Source organism: Sus scrofa, chromosome 5 (assembly GCF_054392235.1).
Source record: "Sus scrofa isolate SSC_HxYL_T2T_F1_AM1 chromosome 5, Sscrofa_HxYL_maternal_Yorkshire_Landrace_v2.0, whole genome shotgun sequence".
Taxonomy (NCBI): domain Eukaryota; kingdom Metazoa; phylum Chordata; class Mammalia; order Artiodactyla; family Suidae; genus Sus; species Sus scrofa.
Window position 1 is genome coordinate 3389253 of NC_139387.1, and position 24964 is coordinate 3414216.

Here is a 24964-nt window from a genome sequence, read left to right on the forward strand (position 1 = left end):
GGACTGGGTCCCTGGGCCCGGACGAGGAAGAGGAAGCACCATCGTGGACCCCAGGGCCTTCCAGCAGCAGGTTCCAGGCGACCTTGAGGGACGGTTTCGGCTTCCCTGGAGACGGGCTGGGTGAGGGTCCCTCTGGGACTGGCAGCCTGCTCTGCGCGCGGTGAGGACCCGGGGCGGGTGCAGCCCCCCCGTGTCGTCGCCCATCGCGAATCCAGCCGTGACCCCAACCCTCACCTAATTTCCACACGAACCGGCGGCTCAGGGTTACTCTCCATTGCCCTAGCCACCCGGCAATCTGCTCCCCGCTGCCTTGAAGGCCTGTCGCCCCTAAGGTTCTGCTCCCACCCTAAGCTGGTCAGTGCCCCCAGGACGGCAGTGGCAGTGGCCCAGCAGAGGTATCTGTGACATTTCACGACAAGCACCTGCGAGCTGAGTTCTCTGGGAGGAGCCGAACCACCCAGTTGGCAGGTTGGGCAAAAAGTCCCCAAGTTGTCACCCATCAGCTCCTGCGAACACCGCCCCCCCCCCACGAGGTGGGGAAGTTGGCACCTCCTTTGGGGCACCAGGCGGGGTCTGGGGCAGCTGCCCTGAACCAGCCCTGGGCGAGCTCCTCAAAGACAATGGAGCTTTGGTGCCCCCAGGCCTCTGGCAGGCCCGTCGGTCTCCCTGGAGGATGAGCCGCCTGGGTTTTTTTCAAAGCTGGATCTCATTTTCTGCCCACGTTGCTGACCTCCGAAACCTCTTGGGTAGTTTTCCAGAGCCCTCTGGATCCATCAGGGGCACATTTCATGCCTCTGCTCACAGCATTCATGGCCAGGTCACTGGGCACCCAACAGATGCCAAGTGCAGCCTGGCGGGCACAGCTGCACAGGCCTCTGGCCGCCTACGGCCGGGCCAGGCCTTCCCATGCCGTGGGTCCACGGGCTCTGGCTGCCTCTTGGCCTCTCAAATCTGATCTCCGGTCAAATTCCACAGCTCCTTCCTTTAAAAAAAAAAAAAAAAAAAAAAATCGCTCTTTGAAAACAAACAAAAATCCCCGAACGGAGACTCCAGAAGAGCTGGCGTTGCCGCAGCTTCATTTTCTCTCTTTCTCTCGGCCTTCCAAGAAACTGCAGGAACAGTTCAGCCCTCTCGTTTCACCGATGGGTAAACTGAGGCCCAGAGAGGCGAAGGGGCTTCTTCAAGGCTCCCCCCCCCGCCCGTGGTTCTACGGCACAGCCCTGCGCGACGGAGCCCGGGGCCCCTGACTCAGGTCCTGCGTCTGATCCTCAGCAGCTGCTGGTCTTGGGCAAGAAAAGACAGAGCCTGGGCCTGTAGCCTGTTAAGACCAGGACTGGCCAAGGCCCTGGGCGGGACTCTGGGCGCTCACTCCACCGAGGGATGTCAGCCAGGACGGGCAGGCCCAGACCGCTGGGTCCCCTGGCACAGGGCAGGCCAGCGCTGGGGAAATGTGGAAAGAAACCCCTCGGGGGGAGCCCTGAACCTCAGGGCAAGTCTCAAGGAAAGCGGGCTGGCTCTAATGGAAACCAGTCAGCGGGCCAAATGCAGCAGGACCCCCCCTCCCCATGGTTTCCATGGGGACGGAGCCGGGTAGGCGGAGCTCTGGCACGGCTGCGGCAGCAGATGTGGCCTGTGCAGGGCTGGCGTGGGGCGGTGGGAGGGGCCGCGCCTGGCAGCAGGGCCCTGGGACGTGGCAGGCCCAGGGCTGGATTCGGTAACGAGCCTGGGCTGTGGGTGTGCCACCTCCAGGAGGCTCCCTGATTCCGCGGGTACATGCGCTGGGGCCTCCAGGCTGCCCCTTTGCTTGGCACCCGGCTGGGCCAGCTCCCACTCGGCACCACCTCAGCCTGGGCCTGGGCCCCCAGGAGGGCCCACGGTTGCTGAGCAAGGTCCCCTGCCCTGTGAGCTGGCACCCCCGCCGATCTGGGCTCTAGCCCTCCAGGAAGGACCCGACACTCCGTAAGGTCTGCTCCACGCCCCTGGCCCCTGGACGATGCTGCCACCCGCTCCTGCACCCCGAGCCGGGCCGCCCAGAGCAGGCCCCTCACCTCTCTCAGGTGTCCTGGGAGAGTCCAGCGGGCTCTGAGCCTCTCTGAACCACAAGGAAGCCTGGGGATCGGGGGGCAGGAGCACCAGGGAGGGGCCCTGCAGAGACAGACCGCAGGGTCTCTCAGCCCTGCCAGTGCCCCCTATTCGCGGGCAGAGAGCAGGTTTCACGAGAGCTTGTACGCGGCACCCAGACACCTCTGCTCTGCCTTCACCCCAGGGAGCCCCCCGACCTGGGACCCAGCCGTGGTGACACCATCTCGCAGCCAACCCACAGACCCGAAGATAAGGTGTGCGTGTCTCCACAGGAGCGAAGTCAGGGTCCCTCTGATGCTGGGGGCTGGGGGGCGTAACGAGCCCTTTGCTGCCAAACCTGAGAAAAACCCGGGGCTCCTGGTCCACACCGCGGGCCCCCGATGCGATGGAAGGACTGACTGGCAGGGAGCAGCAAGGAGCATCCTGAGACCGTGCGAGCCGGCCAACGGTCTTGCCCACTTCAGCTTCTGCAACATCGACCCACAGTTTTCCTCCTGGGGTTTGAGTGTTAAGCTCTGCAGCGCTTCTAAGATCACCTGGGCCTAAAACCACATACGTTTCCCACTCTGGGCCGCAGGCACACGGGGAGGAAGGACCAACCCACGGCTCCCTCCTCCTCGTCGCCTGCTGCCACGCCGCACCCTGTCCACACCCGGCCAGCACTCTCGGCACAAAGGCCTGGAGCCCTCGCCCAGCGGGGCGCTCGGGGTGTGGTCAGCCCGACCAGCAGGCCCCTGCTCCTGGAGTGACAGCAACCAGGCAGAGAGGGGTCCTGGGGGGCCCCGGAGGGGAGGGAGGGAGGGAGGCAAATCCTGGCTGTCCCTGGGGCGGAGGACCCAGGCCTCAGGACAGGTCCTCCTGGTGACGGGCATCTGGGGAGAGCCCGCTGAGTCAGCATCCGAGAGGATGGCGAGAAACAAGGGCCCCTTGCCCAGCTGTTCGCACCCGGCCTGGGCAGAGGGTGGGTCCTGCAGTGCGAGACCCAGCTTGGGGTGCAGGCCCTGTGGCCAGCCGGCTGTGTGACTCTGGCCTCTCTGAGCCTCGGTTTTCTCAGAGAAGAGTTAACACCCACCGTCCACACAGGCAGGGATGCGGGCGTCCTGCTGCTGCCCTGTGCCAGCACCAGAACAGTGCTGGCACCTGCTGGCTCTGACTGGACATTGAAACGAAATGGAATTGGGCAGATTAAATTTAAAAATGGATTAAAGTCCCCGGCCCTGGCGCTTAGTAGGTCAATGAAGGTCAGTTCTTCCCAACCGCGGGAGCTGAGTCCTGTCTGCACCATGAGACACATGCTGGCCTCCCTTAGGGAGACAACGGTGACCCCCAACTCTCTCCAGTGAGCCACGGCAGGGGGTTTCGGCCACCCTGGCCCCCACGGGTCCTGCCCTGGCCAGTCTCACCCGCCCTTCCCGGCAGCTGGACACTGTGGCGCCAGGCCTGTCCCTGCTGGTACCACCGAGGCTGTGGGCCACGATGGCCTGCCACACTGCCAGGCCCGAGAGTGGCCACCTGGAGGTGTCTGTCCAGGCCCGGGCAGGAGCACCCAGGACGAAGCTGAAGCCCTGCAGGCCCTCTCACCCGCCCATCTCGTGCTGGGAGCCTGGGAAGCATTGGCACAGGGCAACTTAAAACTGTGTGCTCACGACCAAGGCACCAGGCTGGAGGGCACCCTCTCCACGCCACCGAGCCCCAGGCAGCAGCTGAAGGCCTGGGCTGCCCTGTCCAGTGCCCGTGCCTGTGCCCAGCCTGTGGCGCAGGTGGGACTGACTCCTCGTCCCCTTGAGCTAGAAGAGGCAGCACCACCAAGAGGCCGCGACGGCAGCGGGAGCGCAGGAAGGGCCGCCCGCCTCCAGGGTCCCTCCACCCACGCCCGGAAGGCGGGCACACCCACTGCAGGAATCCCGGGCAGGGCCGGCTCCCAGAAACAGCCAGAGGTTCCCTCCCGCGCCAGCAACCCAGCAGCCAGGTCCCCAGGCCCCCGGCCACCACTCCCTTCTGGGGGTTGGCGGCCCGGCCTCTGCCTCCATCAAGAGTCACGGGGAGCCGGGGGTCACAGGGACCCGAGGTTGGGCCGTTTTCCAGGGTCCCCCCCAAACCTGCTCCCGTCAACAGCAGGTGACATCACCTAACTCCCAAGAAGCCCGTGGGGAGGGCTCCTCTCCTGCCCCACAGACGGGGAAACCGAGGCAGAGGAGGGCAGGCTGCCCACCCGAGAGCCCAGGCCTCCGGTCGCCTCCTCCGAGGCTGCAGCGAGGGATGAGCCAGGCCAGCGGCGGCCTCTCGGACGGCTTGCCGAGTCTGACCGGTCCCCGAGGCCAATGCTGTCACCCTCGTCTTAAAGGTGAGAGACGCCAGGCCTCCCGAGTCAAGAGGGACTCGAGAATCCCGCTCATCAAGGCCTCGTTTGCACAGACGTGGGCTGGGGCTCACGGCGTCTCATCAAAGGCGCCCCAGTCCCCATCGTGCTCCTGGCGGGGAAACTGAGCCCGCGAAAGCGCCAGGGTGTATGGCTCAGGGCCGGAGCCTGGCAGGCAGATGCACACGCGGGCGCACACATGCACCCGTGCACGCGGGCACCCACACGCAGGCCTGCGTGGAAGGCCGGCCCTGCTGCCCGCTGCCCGCAGGAGGGCGCCGGCACGGCGACGGGCCCAGCCCGGGCACCTCCCGTCCCCGCCCGCCTTCCGGGCTCCTGCCCGCGACGCCATTTCCTCCCCAGGGTGGAGGCTCCGCGCGGTCCTCCCCGTCCGCAAATGGCCGGCCAGCGGGGCAGCCCGCCCCTCCGAGGGGACAGCGGGGGCCTGGCGGGGCCCACAGACCCGGTGCCCGCAGCGCCTGTCCACCCAGTGCCGGGAGAAGCGCCCGGGCAGCGGGGAGCGGGTGTGACGGCTCCGCCGAGGGGCACACCCAGGGCCAAGAGCCGCCGTCCCCTCGGGCTGCCGCGCGGACACTCCCACTTAAGGCAGAAGCACGCGGGCTTTGCGGGCGGCGGGCCTGGGTTCAAATCCCATCGCAACTCTCATCATCTGGTCGAAGCTCTCAGGCTCAGGCCTCCCCTGGAGGGCCTGGAGGGACAGCCACCGGGGCCCTGCCCTGCTGGCATTTCTGACTCGCAAATCAATCATTTCTGACCCAGCACCTACGGCGGGTCCTGGGCACTCTATGAACCGAGGGTCGTGCCAGGCGCTTCACATGTTCCCACAAAGCAGGGACACTTTCTGGGCCCATTTGACAGACGAGGGGACTGAGGCACCGAGAGGTGAAAGGCCTCACTCTTGCTCAGCTCGGCCACGAAATAAAAACAGGGGGGCTGCACCCCGACCACGAGTCCGGGGGCCGTGCTCTCCTCCACCCTCCTCTTCCAAACGCGAAGGCGGCCCGGTGCCACTGTCTCCATCACTGTCCCCGCCCCGTGAGGCCGGGGTCCAGAGACCCCGACTCAGGAAGCTGGGAGGTCCCATTTCCTGATTGTCAGGACCCCCGGGGCTGACGGTAAATACGGACGGTCTGGTGGAGACGGGCCTCAAAGGCCCAAATCAGGAAGGATGAGGTGGTTAACCATCCAAGAGCAGAAAGCAGCTCCTAAAGGGCTCTGGCCACTTCCATCCCGCCTCACTTTCCCTATTACTCCCAGTATCTCCGCCAACAGGCACCTTCCTTAAAATAAACAGGCCACAACAAAGCCCTCCTGCCAGCAAACGGAAGGGGGCTGGGAGCATCCAGGACGCGGCCCAGGGCACCTGGGTGTGCTGTTCCCGCCAGGAAGGGCAGGAAGGGCCTCGCGGGCTGAGAGCCCCAGAGCCTGGCTCCAGAATCAGATGCGCGGAAGCGAACATTGAAAAATACGGGGCGGGGAGCCCTTGGAACCGATTACATCATAATGTGAGCAAATTCGCAAAATAAACAGTTATCATCATTTGCAAATTATTGTGGCTGTAAAACCCCTCTGCCCTCATGTGCGTTGATATGGACCAATAAATTCTACACTTTGTTATCTTGGCGAGATAATTTTTTTTTTTTTTAAGTTTATAGCTACTCTGTGTCGTTTACCTGTTGAGTTTATTTATTTACTTATTTATTTCAGCTGGGACTTCAATGTACCTTTCGACCAGGCAAAATAGTGATCATCTGATTTTTGGGGAAGCTTCTCAAAATAATTTTATGGACGTCTACATAGGACAGTTAAGGACTGAATGTCTTTCCTATAGAGATTATGATGATATTAAAATCAAAAAGTGCCAAACCCCATCATTTTGAATATACACCTAGGGTCACACCGTTCATGAGGCAAACAAGACTAAAAATTGGTAATTGATTACAACAGGTAAGCTCCTCTGACAGAAGGCGTTTGGAGTCTTCAAAAGGTGCAGCTGAAAGATCAAATGTGAAATTAAAGTTTAATGAAGGTGATGGTTGTTCCTCTACCCATTTCCCCACCCCCCCCCGGGGGATCAGAAGATCATTTAATAAGGCTGTTTTTATACACAAATGCAACTTGTTTATTTTGACCTCAGTTCTTCGAAATTGTCGACGCCACACTGAAATATGCTGTGTGTTCCAACAAGGACCCAGCAGTCGTAATGACAGACCAGCCCATCTGTGCTGCGAGAATGTATAATTTCAGTCTATAGTGGAATTTATATAGAAGCGAGATCATGTGAAAACTGAGATGCGTGGTACTTTCTTCGAAAAAAATATCGCTACGTACTGGGTACCATGGAGAATGCTGATATTTTTGCCTGATTAAAAAAACAAAACCAAACAAACAAACAAAAACCTTCATGGAATTTTACTGTTTGGGAAAGATAAAGTGTTACGACCCGAGTTAAAAAACTAAGATGATATTTGGTCTCATCTAACTATCCCAACTGCATAAGATGTATGCTGGAAAATGTATTATCCAGATACAGTAAGACGATTAGAGGAACAGAACCTCAGAGGAAGATACTAATTTAGAGGGAAAATGCTCATTTATGGAGATTAATTGATTTTATGCTACCTGCCCCTACCCTGTCCAAAAAGACGGCGAGTTAACTCTCAGGAAATGGGACTATCGCTCCAGGATTTAGAATTAAAGGCCGATTCACCAACGTTAATTATAACAAAAAATAAAATTAAAAAAAAAAGGAGGAGTGGGCAGCTCTGAGAAGTCTAAATTCTTTCCAAATGATTACCCCCCTCCCCGCCCCCTCTACCAGCTTCTCTAGTCTCTCGACTCCTCTGCCTTTAGAATTTATGACACTCTGTTTCTTGCTATTACTTTTATTTTGCCACCAGTGTTTTATTTGGTGCTTGCTAAATATTTGGGTGGAGTGATCTTCCAGCTTGCAGCAGCAGAATGTGGCTGTCATAGTCATGAAAATGTTTTAATTATCTCTGCTACAGAGATGCCTGTCTCTGCAGCCCCAAGTCCTCCAGTACCGACTGCTGTCTAATCTAAGAACAAAAGCGGCCGCAGATATTCCTCGTGCGCTGAGCTCACTTTCAACATTTGCTGGTGTCTGCTCCGGCCAGCCGGCGGCTCAGGCCGGCACACACAGGACCCGAACGCCTCTGATGCCAGAAAATAACCAAAAAACCTATTTACGTGGGAATTTTCCTCTGAGTTGCACCCCAGCACTTCCTGGGCCTGATCTCCCATGTTCTGTAAATCAAGACCCTGGCTACCCTCGAACGTGGGGAACCCAGGCTGTGTCTGCGGGAGCTTTGTCAGCCTGCCAGAGGAGCGAGGTGAGCTTGGAGCTGCACTCTGCAAAGACCACGTCTTAAATGAAAAGCTTCAGGGACCAACAGAGAAACGCGGGCAGCCATGGACCCCAGTTCCTGGACAGCAGCGGCAGCGTGGCCTGGGGACTGACTCCCTGCCCGACGGTCCACCGTTCAGCCCTGGCCAGTCAGGATGGCTGGGGCCACAGCTCTGCAGGTGGGAAACCAGGACAGGATCAGGGCACAGGCAGGCCCTGGGACCACTCAGGGCCCCCGAGGGCTGGTCTGGTGGACGTGCCCCCCGTGAGCCGTCTGTGGGCAGGGCAGTTATAAACCAGGCAGGGCAAGGCTAGCTGGAAGCCCCGGGCTTAAATAAGTGCTTAAAAAAACAAAGCCCCAAACAACCGAAGAGATTTCCCCCACACTGAGCTGAGCACCGAAAAGAGCTTCTTCTTCCCCCCCCGGCCCCCCCAAAAATAAAATAAAAGGGAGAAAGAACTGGATTCCTAAACTTGTGGACATGGCAGCATTCAAGATGCCGGATGAAATGAAAGGGCCTCTGTTTCTCAAAGCAGCACCCACCCTCCCGTGTGCCAGCCTGGCCCTGCCTGCCGAGGAGTTTGCTGGAAGGAGCATGGATGGTTCTGGTGTTTTTCCCTGTGCCACCCCTGGCACCACCCAAAATTAAAATAATAATGACAATGATGATGATAATAATAATGAGACCCCCCCCCCCCGAAACTGACACAACTGAGCATGAAAGAGTAGGCCGTGCGTACGAATACCTCCTGAAACAGTCGTTCAAATGATAATTGAACATGCAGCTACTGTGAGATAACAAACATTCATTTTTATGATGATTCCTCAAGCCTGTGGCTTTGGATCTTAAAAATAACCAGGTTTGGCGTCTACATTTTCCCTGCAGTTTTTGGAAGGGCTTACTTCACTGAAGATATGGGGGGGGGGCCCTGAAATAGAATTTTGAATTTCGGAGAACCAATTAGAGCCAAGGAAACGCTAACCCGCACCGACACAAGATGGCAGAGCCCTCCTTGTCTCCGGCCCGGGAGGAGGGAGGAAGGGACTCACCCGGTGCGGGAGGACGCGCAGCATCGCGAAGCCGGGAAGCGAACACGGTGTCCCCGGCCCGGCCGGTCCCCGTGGCAAGCGGAGGAGGGCAGGTCCCGCTGGCCCGGGGGGGGGGGGGGCCCAGCCCCGGTCCCGCAGGCCCTCGGGCGCCTGGTCTCCGGCCACCACCGTCCCTCGGTCCCTCGGTCCTGGCCGGCGCAGCCTGGGCCTTGGCCACCCTGGCCCCCGGAGGCAGGGCTGCCAGGAGCCAAGTGGCGGTAGGGAGGCCCTGCTGCCAGCCCAGGGGGACGAGGAAAATGCTACTTTTGTCTCCTGCTCTCATCTGGCACTGGCTGCCCGGGGAAGGGGGGGCCAGAGGCGGCCGCTGCGGCTCGGCCCCGCCCACCGGGAATTTTTGAAAGATGCTCATGGGTGCCGGGAGGATGGCAGACGTGGCAGAGGCGGGTGGGCCGGACCCCCAAACCCACCACCGGGAAGGGGGGCCGGCCGAGTGGGAGAGGGCGGAGGCAGCAGGAGCGTCTGGCCACTCAGCGGCCGGCCCGAGGGGGACGCCGGGAGCCGGGCCGGCCCGGGTGCCAGCCCGGGTGCCAGCCCTCCCTGCGCACAGGTGGCGCGGCCCGGGCGCCATGTTGCAGGCGGCCCGCCTGCTCGGGGGATAGAGGCCGCATTGTTCCCGCGCCGGGCCCTGCCGGCCGCGGGGCAGGCGGCGGCCAGCACCGGGGCGAGCCCACTCCAGCCCACGCCCCGGGAGGCTGGGGCGGCCGGACTGAGAGCCGGGCCCCCCCCCCGCTTTGCCCTGGCCCTGCATCCGAGCGGCCACCTGCCCCTGGGCCGGCCAGGCCACCTCTGCCAGCCTCAGATTCCCCCCGCCCGCCGTACCCTGTACTCGGCACACAGACCGTGGCTCCTACCACTTGGGGGCCTGCAGAGATGACACGATCAGAAACGCACACAGCCAGGCACCAGGGTCGGCTCCCGGACCCTCACCGCACGCCACACGGACGGTCACAGATCCACCGGTTTCACCAGGGCAAATCCCCTACCCCAGGGACGAAAGGCGGCCCGTGCCTGACCTGGATGAGTGGGCCCGAGGTTCTAAGGTGGGCCCTTGGATTTGGAGAGCTATCAGACCGGGCGGCCCTCTCCTGCAGGCACCGGGCCACGCGGCCAGCCTTCGGCCCTTTCTGTGGCCAGGAGCTGAGGCGATGACCGCCGGGCTGTCCCTGTGCAGGGTAAGCCAGAGGCTGCAAGCGTGGGCAGGGGCCCCCGGGCAGGCAAGGCCAGCTCTGGGAGCAGAAGAGACAGCATGGGGGGACTGAGGCTGGGCCGCGGCGGCCAGAGCTCACCACGGGCCCCGGGCCTGCTCCCCAGCTGGCGGGCCTTTCTGCGGGTAGGTAGCGATGGGAGGGCCGGGGCGGGCTGCACCCTCAGCATCTGTGGATGGGAGCTCCCCCGGCTGCCTGGAGTACGTTTTATTGTAATACTGCTTTATGCCTGCTCAGAGACGGCCGTGCCCAAAGCACAAGGGTGGGGGGGTGAGCGAGCGAGAAGGAAGCAGCCGGGAGGAGTCCTCTGGTCCTCGGGCTCCGGGCTCACGCACACGGCCACGTGACTAGCTCACCAGCTGATGCCAGAGACAAAGCAGGTAGGATTCCGATGCCACGCGCCCGACCAGGAACGCTGGGAATGCCATTCCAGGAACGGCTTGGCACGGCTGCCAACAACCTGGCCCCAGGAGGAGAGGGTCCCTCGAGCTCCCTGGGGGAAGCCACTGAAAACCACGGGGCCATCTGGGCGCCACCCCGATGGGAGAAAGGAGGTGCAACCTGGCTTAGGGCTGCAGGAGAAGGCGGGCAGGCCCCCACCCCGACACACCCAACGTCACCACCACCAGAAGCGGCCGCTGCTGTGCCCCGCTGGCCATCCAGGAGATAGTGGCCTCGACCCTAGGGCTGGCGGGTCAGCGCGGGGCCCAGGACACAGCCAGGCCCAAACCAGGCCCTTCTCAGACTGAACCGCATGCCGCAAGGCTTGGCAGCCTTGCCACTGGGTCGGGGCCAGAATCCCCAGCCACAAGCCCTTTCCCTCCTGGCAGGGTGGGGAGGGCCCCGCAGGTGACATGCACGGACCCTGACGCGCTCAGGGCACATGGGGTCCTCCAGGCCAGCAGCCCCCTGCCAAGGCCTGTTTACACCTGGTGGGGAACCCGGGGGCGGGGGGGGGGGGGGGGAATGTGACATGCAGCCCAGCAGAGTGGCTCGTACTGTAAAAACCTAGGGAAGACCGCAGCCCCGGCTCCATCATTTCATTATAATTTAAAATGCAATTATAAAAGGCTGATTTGAATGTAAATATCGCTCTTAAACACATAAAAGGCGAATCTAGATTTAAGAAGCCCAAATCAGCAGGTAAATCTTTCAGCTAGCTGCTCTTCTTCGTACCCTCCGAAATCTCAGAATCAAGGAACGGTGATTCACAGGAAAACCCAGCCCCGGCGCTGGAAACCAAAGGCCTCGGGACAGCCTCCTTCCTTTAATCTCAAGGGAAAATTCTATTACTCCCAAAAAAGAAAGAGAAAAATTGGGCTTTACTCTGTGTGTCCCGGGCACACCATTTCTAACCACAACTACCAGTCTCATTTGGCGATAATAACCGCAGTCTCGGCCGGTCACATCTCTGCTCGGCAAGCCTCCTACCACTGGCTGCAAGTGGGCTGGGCCGGGGCGCTCGTACGATCCATCCACAGGGCTTCTGAGCTGCCTCTAAAGGCAGGACTCCTGCATCCGGACCGAGACAAAGTGCCCATCCATTCACAGTAAGGCCATGCAGGATTGTACTTTCAAAGCCCCACACCTCAAAAAAAAAAGGTAAATAAAAGCTTGTGTTTTAGGGTTGTTCTGCCTCACGTCACAAGATTTCAGCCTTTCCCATGTTCAGTTCACCAATTCTTCTCGGGGGCGGGGGGTTCCGAGGCTGTTATGGTCGTACCCCTCTGCCCCCCCAAGAGCGCGCTCTTCAAAGCATTTTTTTTTTTTCTGGGTTCACACAGAAGGTGGAACAGACCACAGCTAAGAGGTTCCAGCTTTTTTTTTTTTTTTTAAGATGCAACAGCAATTTAGAAAAAAACAAAAGCTCATTTTCAAGCCAGATACTATAATTTGCCAACAAAGTCTTTTGGATAAAAGGGAAGCTTGGCGGGTGGGCGGGGGCCCCTCCTTGCCCACCCGGATCGGGGCCACTCCCTCGTCTGTCCTGCACCCCTAAGCTGCGGGAGGTCTCGGCCGATGGTCCCCCACGGCCTGCCCAATGACACCCAACACTAGGAAGGCTAGTTTCCCCATGCTCCCACCACAAGCCCCAGCCTGATCAATTCCTCCTGGAGTCCCCAGCGCGGGCCTGGGACCCGGGCCTGGCTTTCCCAGGCGCCTTCCTGGCTGCGTCGAAGCTGGGCCTCGAGCAGGAACGAGGGTTACTCCCCGAAGTAGCGGAGCCAAGAAGAAGGTAGCTTGTGGGCAGGCCTCAGAGTAAAATTCTGCTCATTCTATTAATTCAGAAAACGTCTGTCCAGCATGAACTTTGGGCCAGGCTTGTCCAACCAGCCGGGGCGGGTGTCCGAGGGCTTGTGGGTGCCCTCACCAAATCAGGCCAGACTCCGATAACCTGCTGGCCGATCCCGAGCTCATCGGAGGATGAGATTCGGGAAGAGTCAAGGACACCTGAAAATCACAAATGTTGTCCAACATTTTGCTCTTGGAGGCTTTTCTCCACCCGCCTGGGGACGGACCCTTCCCCTTTCAATCCCAGTTTTTCTCACCTCCATTCTGAGACCACCCCCCCACCACCCCCAGCAGACAAAGGCTGGGCCTGGCCCCAGAGAGGCCCCATCCAGCCCATGATCCGAAAAGCTGGCTACCTTTCCCGTGCTTGCCAACACGCCCCCGCAGCCCTTCAAAAGAAATCAGAGGGGAAGAAAAAATAAACTTGGGAAAGTTGAAACTCCACTCGATAAAGAAAGCCAAACATTCCCGCTGAAATTCCCCCAGAACCACGAGGCAGGGGACTTTCTCTTTTCCTTTTCTGTAAATCTCGTCCCCGAGTGAGCTCTCAGGGCCTGTGATGCCCAGACACTGGTGCTCCGCTGTCCCAGCCAACGGGACCCTGGTCGGCCCTGAAAATAAATATTTCATATAAAAGGTCCATTGTCTTTGCTGGGAGACAATTGTTGCTTTTTCTCCCTCCTAGGCTCCATAACATCGGAAAGCATGGCCGATGCCATCTGGGCTTCTTTTCTTGTTCCAACAAGATGTTCTGAGAAAGGGCACTCCTGCTGGGCCTTCCTGGAGGATCAGCTAAGAGAGAAAATTCTCCCCAAGCCAGCATTTTGGTAAATGTTCGCTGCGTGCACCAAGAACAATCAGGCTGTCGGAGGTGAAAGCCTCTCACCGAAGAGCCACCCTATCGCCGACAGGGACGCTGGTGGCTGGTGTGGCTACTCTGGACCCCTGACGCGGGACATCTTGCCTGGTTTTTCCTCCGATCAGACCCCCGGGGCCAGCACCCAGGTGAGCTCCTCGAGTGCCCCTCTCGGGAGGGCTCCATTCCTAGAAGGTGTCTCGGAAGGCACCTTGAGCACGAACCTGGACCCTGGCGGAGGGGACGGAGGGGGGCTTTGGGGGGGGGGACTCAGGGCATCTAGGCTGAGTCCTCAGGACAAGGGAAGCCCCGGCTTTGCAAGTTCCTGACAGTCTGAAAACATCAAGGTTTACCGTCGCTACCACCTGGGCGGGGGGAGTGGGGGAGGAGGCGGCGGGAGAGGGGGGAGGTAAACCCACAGGTGTCCCTTCTAGTGAAACCCAAACTGCGTTCTCTGTTTCTTAGAAACTCGAAAATATAAGAACTAGCAAGAAAAATGGCGATTACCATTTTACAACAAAAACCACTACAACAATGGCCACTTACGGCGTCCCCGGCACATGCCAGGAACCGCGTTTGGTGCAAAGAGCGTCATCTGACCTTGCCCAACGACCCTCTGAGGTCGCTGTGAATATGATCCCTGCTCTAGAGCTTGGGGTACAGTCCCAGGAGGTGATGTGACTTGTCCAGGGTCACACGGCCAGCCCCCAGGGCAGGGGCCGGAATTGGAGCTGCCTGGCCGTGAACTTAACCCCCACGCCCAGCTTAGCGGGATTTCTGCAACATATCCTCTGTCCTCCCCAAACATGCCAAGACACCCTCCCAGCCCGAAAACCACCTATCGTGATAGTCTGAAGATGTTTTCCTGCCTGGCCCCTGGGGGCTCCTTTCCCTTCTCGTGCACTGTCCTTCACTGGGGGCACATGGCGGTTTCCCTGGGCACCAAGGAGCGCTCACCCAGGCTGGGTGCCCGTTGGGGTGGGCACAGCCCTCCGGCCCCTCCCCCCAGATCCCCCCCCAAGCCTGTCTTCCCGTTGGGCCTTGTCCATGCCACGCTGAGGATAGGAACAAATGAGACCGGATCACAGTGTGGGCCCCGGTCAGGTGCAAACCATAGGGACCCAAGCGTAACCCTGCTGCAGGGCTCCCCGCTGCTCCTGCTGAGCAAAGCAAAACGCCATCTGCACCTGTTCAGGCGGCACGTGAGACCTGGCCATGGTCGGAGCCTCGTTGCCGCCCTGCACGAGCTGAGCGGTCAGCCACCACCCCCATCTCCCTGCGGAGACCTTGAGGCCAGGATCCGGGGCATCAAGTGGCCAGAGAATGGGTGTGGCAGGGCCCCAAGGCAGGCCAGGGGCCACTCTGGGCTCGCCCTGATTGCAAACAAAAACAGGAACACCAGGGCTATCCTCCCGCCCGCCCGCCCGCCACAGCTCCTAAGACCCTGTCCCCTACTTGGCACATTCCTTCTATGAAATCCAGCGATAAAGAACAGAAGGGCACCAGTTTCATTTTCAGAACCTCGCTCTTGTGTGCAGCTCCTCAAAAATAAATTCTGCCCAGACGAGAGCTCCCAACACAAGCAGAAGCCCCTGGCCGGACCCACGTCCCCATGGGGAGTCTCTAGTAGAACTGGGCTGCTCTGAGGACAGGGACAAAGGCAGGACAGGGCAGCCTGGTGCCAAGGCAGGGCCTCTCTCGGTGCGGCCAGCTCCACTGTTTGCAGTGGACGCTCAGCGCCATCACAGACCCGGTGGGGCAGGGCACGGGGGGCGGGGGGGGCGGGCAGGAGAGGGGCCTCCGGAGCCGTGGCAAATAGCAGCCCCCGCTAAGTGGCCCTGGGGGTGGGGAAGGCCTCCTCGGATGCTCAGGCCTTTCCCAGCTCCCAGTGTCTGGCCGGTAGGCCCGTGGAGAGGGTGTAAGCCATGCCCCTTGTTTCGGGGTGAATCGTGGGGAGCTCCACCAGTCTGAGCAGGATGCCACACCATCCCTGCCTGTGGTGCCATACGTCACAGGTCACCTGTGGACCCGGGAAAACGTCTCCTGCATTTTACAGGCAAGGCCCTGGCAGAACTTGGGCTTTTGAAAATGACTCACCCCGTCACGGCCGATGCCACGGCAAGCAGCGGCTCCCGGCTGGAGCGGCGCCCCTTCGGCAGCTGCGCCCCCGCTTCCGAGATCACTCCTGAATGTCCCACCCCGGGGGTTTCATGTCTGCTCACTGCCTCTGATAAAGTCATAACTACAAATCCCAAACGGGGGACAGGGGAGGGGAGGGGGGTGTGCGTGTGTGTGATGGCCTCGCAAAAAATACGGCGAGGAACGCATGACCGGAGGAAGCCAACTTTGAGCCTCCGGGTGGGGGCCCGGTGGGCAAAGACCTCATCGGAATGGTCTCCTGCTTCCTCTGGCTTCTGGCCCCAGATCTGGACACCCGGGGAAAGGGAGGCTTGAGGCAGGCCTGGGCGACTCGGGCCTCTGTCCACGTTCCCGGAAACACAGCCTCCAAGTGCCAGCTCACAGCTCTGGGGTGTTATGGAAACAGGCTCCCCTCCCCATTATTTTGTGGTCAAAGCACGCAGCAAGGTTATCCAAACCACATCAATACGGTGAGGGAGCGGAAAGGGGAAATCACACCTGCGAGACGGTCATATTAAAAAGCGGGCTTAATCCCCTCCTGTTACGGGTTTCATTTTAACAGGACAGGTACACGCAGGTTCAAACATGCATTTTAAAATCCCCAATAACTAGAACCAACGAACTAAAATAAAACGAACACAGTGCTGGCCTACAGAGACCACCATGGCCTCTGAAACCCAACTTTGAAGAAATTAATTTCAGTGTTACCTTAAAACCCTGTAATTACGGCAAACGTGCATTCCTTCACCCCTTTCTTGCTCCCCACAAATTCCCCAGGGCTGCCGGCTGGGCCCGTGTGTCAGCCACCTATAAAGGGGAATTTATTATGAAAAGTTATGAGATGTCTTTCATTTTATGCCACCATAAACAACCGCTTCCACATTCGGAGCTTTATGCCACCAGCCCGAAAGGCCGAAGCTGGACCCAGGGCTGCCCGAAGCCAGCTCTCCATAAACGCCTGACCAGCAAGAAAAAAAAAAAAAAAGCAGCACTGCTGGTTTAGGAAGTGAATGCAAGATTTCAATTTTTCAAGGAAGGATGGTAGCTTCCGAATACCCCTTCCCAGCCCATCTAATCTCAAAACAGACGTCTTCTGGTTTCCTTCTCTTCCACTCGGGCGCCTGCTAAGGCTCTCTTCCATGTTCAACAAAATTCTCTCTGGCAAATGGTCTGCACACCTGAGATTGGAAGCCGTTATTTCCCAAATTCCAAGTTCCACAATTGTAAGGCCGGCCATGGAGTTCCTGCAAGCTGGTGTGGCTTCAGGTTCAAGAACAGCCTCCTTCCCCGGTCCCCTGGTCTGTGGAAGGCCTGCCCTACAGAAGGGCTCCTCTTAGAAATCCCGTCATTAATATTTAAATATTCACTAAGTAGCGAAAGTGAGAAATGCACTTACCGTCCTCAAGAGTCGCCTTGAACCCGATCGAGACTGGGGCGCGCTGGTCGACTGCTCTGCCCTTGTCGGAGGAACGCGCGCGGACGCGGCCAGCGCTGCGCTGTCGTGCTCGCGGCTGCACAGGCCCTCGGCCACCGGTCTGAGTCCTGGGTTCCGAATGATTCTCTCCTTCACGTGTCGAAAGGGCAGAGAGCAAAAGCAGTGCCACCTCCCGTAACTCTTCGGAGGGCGAGACAGCTCCTGGACCGCCAGGGCGAAGCGCACGGCCAGGCCCCACTGTCCTGGTCCCGCACCGCGCCTCCGACCGCGCGGCTCGTCTTCTCCAGGCTCCGGCTTCCCTTGACTGAACGACCGGACCTCCCCGCTGAGTGGCCCGCAGGGCACTGCCTCCACGTCCGCGACCTGCGCCGCGAGGGACCTTTGTCCCAGACGAAAACGAAAGCGCGCGGGGCCAGGGGCGCCCACGCCCTGCCGCGGAGGTCTGCGCCGGCGCGCCCCGAGACTTTCTCCAAGTTCACGTGCATCCCGGGGCGGCAGGGCGTGCGCCGCGGGCCCGAACTTCCAGCGGCCGGCCGTCGGGCGCGCTGCGGGGCGCAGGCGGTCACAGGACGGCGGAGCGGCGCGGGCCTGGGGCACAATGGGAGCCGCCGGGTGGGCGGACGGGCGGACGGGCGGGCGAGCGCGGGGACGGCGCGGGCCCGGCCTCTGCGCGGCCGCTCGTCTAGCGCGGCCGGGGCGCCGAATGCGGCGGCGACGGCTGGGCACAGACGCGCCGCGCGCCCGGTGCATGCTAATGGCCGGCGGCCGCGCCATGAATTATTCAGCAGCGGCGCGGAGAGGGCGAGCGCGGCGCGGAGGGCGGCCCGGCCCGCGTGTCCCCCGCCGCTGCGAAGCCGCCGCGGCGACTTCCCAAACTTTCCCCGGTCGGCACCGAGGATGCGGCCCCCGCGGCGCCTCCGTCCCCGCCCGAGCGCGCCGGCCGCGCTTCCCCCGTTGCCGCCTATTTTATGTCTTTTGTCTCGGAGTTGGCACCTGTCCCAGAGAGCGCGTTTCCCTGCCCACCCCTTCGCCGCCGGATCAGGCCGGGGGAGGGGGTACGGGGGACCTGGAGAGGAGGGGACAGGGAGGAGGGGGAGCAAGGCGCCTACGGCCCCGCAGTCCGGGGAGACCGCCCGGGGGCGGCGGCCGCGCCGCGCTCCCGGGCGCCCCTGTTCCGCGGGGAGGTCAGGGCTTCTGCTGTGCCCGGAATACCAACAAGGCCTCCCGGGGCCCCCGGCGGTGCCCGCTGCGGGCGAGGACCGGGCGCGGCCCCTCCTCGACTCCCCCCCCCCCCCCGCGCCTCCGCCGCGCACCCTCCTCCCGGGGCGGGCGCGCGCGGGCGGGGCGGGAGGCGCGAGCAGCGGATTCGCCGCCCGGGCCCCGCGCCTCGCCCCGCAGCCCCGCGTGCGCGCCCCCGCGGGCACGCCGCCCCAGGCGCTCCCCCGCCCGCGCGGTCCCGCCAGCTTGCCCGCGCCGGGCAGGGGGCACCGCGCCGCGGGGACTCATCAGCCTTCTGCTTCGCGCCCTGCAGCCCGCACGGCCCGGCCCCGGCCCCGGCCCGCCCCCGCCGCCCTGGCACCGAGGCGGCTGCCGGAGCGCGCTCGGCGGCTGCGCTCCGAGGCGCCGGCTGCCATGATTGCGGGCAGCGGGGCGCGCGCGCGCACGCTCGGGCCCGGCTTGGGGACCCCGGGCGGTCCGACGGTCCCTGGCCTGACCGAAGCCCTGTGTGCGCCGCGGACTGCGGCCAGATCGCACGGCTCTGCCCTGCGAAGCTAGTGGTCGCCGTGGAGCTCTAGTCGAGGCTCCGGGACAGGGCGCGCACCGGAGGAATCCCGCGGCTGCCTGTCCGACACTGCTGGCCCGCCTGCGGGAGGGGCGCGGTGCCCGGTGGGGTGAGGGGTCGGGCGCTGGAGATCTGGTGAAGTGGAGGGGGTCAGCGCGGTGTGCCCAGAGGTCGGGGACGCCAGGTGCCTGGCGGAAGGGGGGGCTTTCATGGTGCCCGGGGAGGCGTTTCATGGGCGGGGGCACCGTGCCCGGAGCCGCTGCCCAGCTCCAACCTCGCTCTCTTCCTTCCCGGCAGAAACAACTTCCTGCTCCCCGGGCCCGGGGCGCAGGAGCTGCGGGGAAAAGTTCTAGGCCGCAGCTTTGCTGTCTGGGAGCCGGTTCCTCGTCGACCCTCTCCCGCAGTCGCGGCCAGCCTGGCTCCAGAGTCAGGACACCCGTCAGAAAGACAAGAAGGCCGCAGCTGCTTTATCTGCCTGCTCCGCGGGGGAGCCCGAGTGGCTGCTGGCGCCTGGGGAGGCCAACCCGGGTCACTATGCGCAGACCCCTTCCCCCTGTCTGGGCATGCCCTCTCTCTCGGAGCCAGATGGACCTGGCCATCCCAGGATGCCCACCACAGGGGCCCGAGAAAAATGAGGCCTCCTGGGCCCCATCCCAGTGTCTCTCTGTGTCCCCCCCCACCCCCAGCCGGCCTTGGCATTCTAACCAGTGTCACTTGACGTCACATCTCGCCATTTCTGTCAACCAATCGAAACTTGCCCGTTGTCATAAAAATATATATACTTTTTATGCCATTGGTAAATTCAAAAGTTCCTCGTGTGCCTAGCTTCCCAGGAAACTTCATTCCACATTGGACTGGACTGCCCAGGCAGGGGGCACTGGCCACAGGGGGCAAGGCTGGGCTGAGGCAGCTGTAGCAGATCCGTCAGGGCCTCTGTGGCCCCCTGACCCACCTTGGAGCTTCTCTGGACCCCACCCCGCACCCCCATGACCTCGGCCTTGAATTGTGCTAGACAGACACATCACTGCCACTACTGTTTGACATATACGATTTGGGGGAGAGGAAGGGAAGGAGGGGAAAAAAATCGGATTAAGAAATCTTCCAAAAGGACTTTCCCGTGTGCTAGAACCTTCCGGTGGCCTCCACTTTCTAGGGATAGGTTTTTTGTTTTTCTTACGAGAAAATTCAGTTTTAGAAAGTGGAGTAGAAATGTTTCCTGGTTAATCTTTGCACACAAATCCTGACCAACTTTCACTTTCCACAGCTGCTGACACCAAGCGAGAGAGCCCGAGCTGGGGTGACTTCATCACGGGGTGGGGTTCGTGCTCTCCCCTGAGGACGGGCCGGGGTGGCCCTCCCAGCTTCAAGGACTGTGGGGTTCAGCTTGGGAAGCCCAGGGATCCTGGGCTCCTTTGCTCAGAAAGGGTGTTCTCAGCAGCCTGAGACGGGGGAGTGCCGAACCCACGTTCTAGCACTGCAGCCAGGGAAAAGCAGTCTTTCTCGCAGCACGGTCCTTTATAATTTTCTTCGCAGTGAACAATCCCCAGCCCTGCCTAGGGCGTGTGGCGTAAGGGGACACATTCCCAGCAGATGAGTGTGTGCAGGGCCGTCCCCAAAAGCCACACCGACCCTGCTATCACCCCCTCCTGCTCCAGCCACTAACTGCCATTATACATTCCCCTGCCCCATCTTTACTGTATGGTTCAGCTACTTTATAAAAAGCATATTAAGGACATGCCGTGGTTTAGCAACTCCGGGGACCCTAGAGCAACAGATATGCTTCAGAGACGAGGCTGAAGGCAGAGATCTCAACACCGTCTAAGGGCCAGGCCCTTTGGATACCACATCGGTGTTTTTCCAAAATACTGAGCAAGCACGATCACAACCAAACAGGGATGTGGGGAATAAATAGAGGGTGACTATTCTCACGGAAAACCGTTGCCAAGTGCAAACCCTAGAAGTGCTTCCTACCTTTGATATGTGTTCACACACACACGCACACACAGGCACACACACACGACAACCAATCCATCCAACGACCACACTATAATCTATTTATAATCACTTTCCCGAACACTATAAATATTATAACTAATGTGATATATGTTTGGTGATTAAATGGGTGGATTAAAACACTGAATTAAAAAAGCCACAAAGAAAAAGAGATTATCTTCCATTATGCCACTTACAACTTTTGTTCCACTGGCACAAATACAAATTTGACAACTGTATCATTACGGAAGACAGCGACTAAATGCCAGGATATTCGCTTTGTAATTTTCACCTGAAATCATTGTATAATCACACTGGCTTGCTAACCTTTTTATTAGCTGATTTTTCCCCCCCTTGTTCGCACACACAGTAATAAGTTCATTTAATGCCTTTTTCCTCCTCCCAATTTTTATTTGGTAAAACAAGAAATCGGGTGAGTCAGAATAATATTCAAGAACACACACCCTTTTTCATCCTCTCTCTCCTTGGCAAGGATTTACATATAATTTGGTTGCAAATTCAGAAATTCTGCTTCATGCAAGGAAAAATAAGAGCACGCGGGTCATATTCTTGGGTATTTTTCAGGTTTTTAAAGTCTGTTTCCTCCTCACTATCCTATTATTCAGAGTCAATAATATTTAAAAATGTGCTCCCGTTATCAAGAAGGATACCTGGACACGCACTTGGTTGGAGAATATTCTGATGGACAACGTTCCCGGAGAAAGAGCTTGATCTCCTCGCTGTGCCCGCGGTCAGATATTTGAAAAATAAGACTAGAAAGGCCCTGGCTACACCAGGATGTTTATAGCATCGGCCTTATACAGTTATTTTTTCCTGATTTCTCTCAAGATTTGCCTAATAGGAATGTGGCCGGCCACTTCCTGCTGTGCCCCGGCTCAGCCTTCGGCCGCCGTCCAGCCTCCCAAGGCCGGGGCATTTCAGTTTAGTTTCCCTTTTCTTAACCGAGCAACATTTAATATTTTAAAATTTTTGGTCTCCAAGGTATTAGGAGGGCTTACTAAACAGATGCATTTAATCTAATTAAAGCAAGCAGGGTGAGTGCAAGTGAAACTTAAATTTTCACTTGGGTTTTGAACATTCGACTTGCCCTCCCGAGACCGGTGCCTGAAAAGCTGGCCGGGTCACCGGAGATTGCCAGTTTGTGGCGGCTGGTGGGTAAGATGCCCCTTTTTCAGCCATGCCAGACAATGTGTCCTTTGGAGGAGCCTCTAAGAAGCTTTGGGGACAGTGTGGAAAGGCAAACCAGGCTTAGGATTTTTTTTTTTTTCCTTCCTTCCTTCTGCCTCTGCCTCAAAGCAGCTACCAGGTTTGGGACTCCATTTCGATATATCTATTTCTCATAACGTGCCCGCTCCTTTATGAAGCTCTCCATTTTACTCCCAATCATTTATGTACAAACCTATTAGCATCCATGTGCCTTGGGTAAGCGTTTTTTGTTTTCCTTGTGGAGGCAGTGGAGGGAGAGGAGAGGGGACAGAACCTTCGCTTGAGTAGAAGAACGTCGAGGGGCTCGGGCTGGTTAAGACAAAGTGAGCATCCGTAGAAGGGACGCCTTCCGTCCCAACATAATGAAGCATCTTCCAGGATCTTTTGTCTTAAGTTTACTCTATCTTATGTCCAACTTGCCGGGAGTTAATGACCAACAGAAATGAAACTCTGGCCATGAACAAGCGGGTGTGGGGATCAGAGCACAGGGCAAGATGCCGCAGGAGTAGCCAAGCCCTCCTCCCCCCAAAAGCATGTGGGCACAGCATTTCTAGATCTCTCTTTAAATTGTGTGTGTGTGTGTGTACACACAAAGGACAGACTTAGTGCGCCCGCGGCTGACAGGGATCAGGAGCTGCCCAGGGCTCGGGCTGACCGGCGAGCAGAACTGCACACCCATGCAATCACCTGTGTGGTTAGGTGCTGTTTGATCATATTTAACACACTTTGGAAGCCCACAACCCACTTTCTGTGATGGTACCTCTGCACGATATCCAAAAAAAGTCCATCAACCCTGAAAGCCTTCTTTAAGGAGTTACTTATATTTTTTAATGAAACAGCGTAAAACAACCAGAAGTCTACAATAAATGTGTGTTTGATAGTGTATGTCAGTACATGAACAAGCCGCGTAGAAGGCACACAGGCTCGTGGGCAAATTTTTCCCTTACAGATGAAGAATCACAATGAATATTTTCCATTCCAAAGTAGTAACAAGTCAGAAAATATGAATTAAAGATGATGGGCCAATATCCCTGGTTATATATGCATCGATCAAATGCCCCAGCTAGATTCGTGGCTTCATATCAGACATGAGAAGAAGCACAGTACCAACTAAATTTTTTAAAAATCAAAATTACCTTTTCAAGAGTGGTGGGTGCTGAATTTATTTATTTAGGTGGCTCAGATCTGCAATTTCTAGAATAGAATTATCTTAAATTGGGAAATTAACATTTTTCTTTTCTTCTTCCTCTTCTTTTTTTTTTTGGCCACACCCGCAGCCTTGGGAAGTTCCCCAGCCAGGGATCAAACCCTCACCACCGCAGCGACCCAGGCTGCTAGAGCAACACAGATACTTAACTAGCTAAGCTACAAGGGAACTCCTGGAAATTAACATTTTGTAAAAGAATTTATTGCGTCACTCATAGCAAATTTTTATTAGTAATTACAGATATATTAGAATTTGGACCTAAACCATTTCTAGGAGAAGGAGGTATCAATTTCCACGAAAATTAAAAGACAGAACATTTGAAAAGAATTTTACTCCTTCAATGTTCAAAGAATGCCATTGTTTCACAGTTGAAAAGTGGCAATTTTTTTGTATATTATCAGTCCTCTACAAGGGCCTAAAATAGTCATTATTCTTTGTGAATTATATCAATGCAGAATTTAGCTATTAGGAATTTAAAGCAATTCTAAACTTTAAAAGCGGTCAATGTTTATTTTAAAAATTTGAAAACAATGCTGAAATGCTAATAAAAGTCAGTTGACCTTTTTTTTTTAATTCCCCACAGATGAAATGGGAATTTTAGTACCATTTCTTAGCCATATAGTGCTTCGGTGAACTAGGTTAAATTATAAGCCCTCTACGACACAGCAAAAAAAGAAAGGAAATAAACCCTGATTTAGAACTCCAGCGGTTCATTGGGCTAAACTGCAAGGGAGAGCAGGAACTTTTTTTTAAAATCAAGATTTCACAGATTACTTCTTCAAACTGATTGCAACAAAACCTAAGCTAGAGCCTGCAGCGTGAGGGATGTGCAGGGCAGGGTGAGGGTGCCAGTTACAAATTGAAATTTGACCACACTGGTCTTTTTTTACTGAAACACTTCCATTTTATTTTTTAAAACTCCAACATGATTTCACACAAGTCGGTACTCTGTTTATATATAAGGACAGTTTCATTTTCCTGACTATGTCTAAATAGCATAGCTTTCGGATCCGGTTAACAGAATAACAGGGTACGAGGCTGGATTTTTCATATGCGCCCCTTCTACCGAGTGAAGAAATGTCATGCCTACACATATCACTGCAAGACAAGATAACATTTAATAGCGGCAAAGAAAAAATACCAAAGAAGAAAGCCATCGCTTTTGTTCTGGTTCCCTTCTTGCTATTTATAGAACAACTTTTGGTGTGATTCCTAATTTTAAAGGAACATGAAGTTCATCCTTGTTTTTTTTTTTTTTTTTAATCAAAAGAAAGGGGTCACACAAGCGATCAGACAAGGAGTGTGCAACCTTAACCTTGAGACCCTGAGGCCATAGCACTTTTACGTGATAAGCGTGTATTTTTTCCACGTGTTTGAGAATAACGAGTGCTGTGGATGGGCATTTTCACGCCTGGTGCTTAGCTTTCAACGACGCTCACAGGCAGGGATTTTTAACTGTCACCAGGGGCTTGTGCCTTTGCTAGTGTCTTCGCCACGCACCACGTCATCGGCTCTGCCCTCGACGGAGGCGGCAAGGTCCTGCTTTCAAAGCCCTTCCCATCTTCGGGTTGGAGAGGTGGCCGTGGACGCAGGCACTGCCTGCTGCCTCCTTCCTGCACTCACGCCGTCTCTGAAACTGGCAATCTCTCACACACAGGACGCCGGAAATTTCTAGCAGGACCCCAAGGCTCACTGGGAAACTGCTTGTGCTGGGAAAAACCTTCTCAACGCACACCTGGAGCTACAGATTCGGAAAAATTAACCAGCTGTAGCCAAAAACCAAAACACTCACCCATCCGAACGCAGTCTACGAGAAACACAGAGTTCTTTGACTTGACACGAAGACTTATAAATAAAATAGCTCCAAGGCAGACAGGCTGAATGAGCC

General features: G+C 57.6%; 1 protein-coding gene across 9 annotated transcripts in view; it reads right to left on the reverse strand.

Annotated features, from left to right (window-relative positions):
- The window catches only part of LOC110260611 (uncharacterized), a 56570-nt gene that overhangs the window by 20168 nt on the left and 11438 nt on the right, over nucleotides 1-24964 (reverse strand). For 3 of the 9 annotated variants that reach the window (XR_002343850.2, XM_021091379.2, XM_085025400.1), the window contains exon 1: nucleotides 16829-17837. The exons of 2 other annotated variants lie outside the window; for them this stretch is intronic. Coding sequence is in view for 5 of the 7 variants with exons in the window: in XM_021091379.2 (XP_020947038.2) it covers nucleotides 16829-17641 (813 nt within the window). In the remaining 2 variants the exon portion in view is untranslated. Of the gene's footprint in view, nucleotides 1-12953; nucleotides 16749-16828; nucleotides 17838-24680; nucleotides 24818-24964 lie in introns of those variants that run through there. 4 more of the 9 variants (XM_085025403.1, XM_085025401.1, XM_085025404.1 and 1 more) reach the window with 4 other exon arrangements.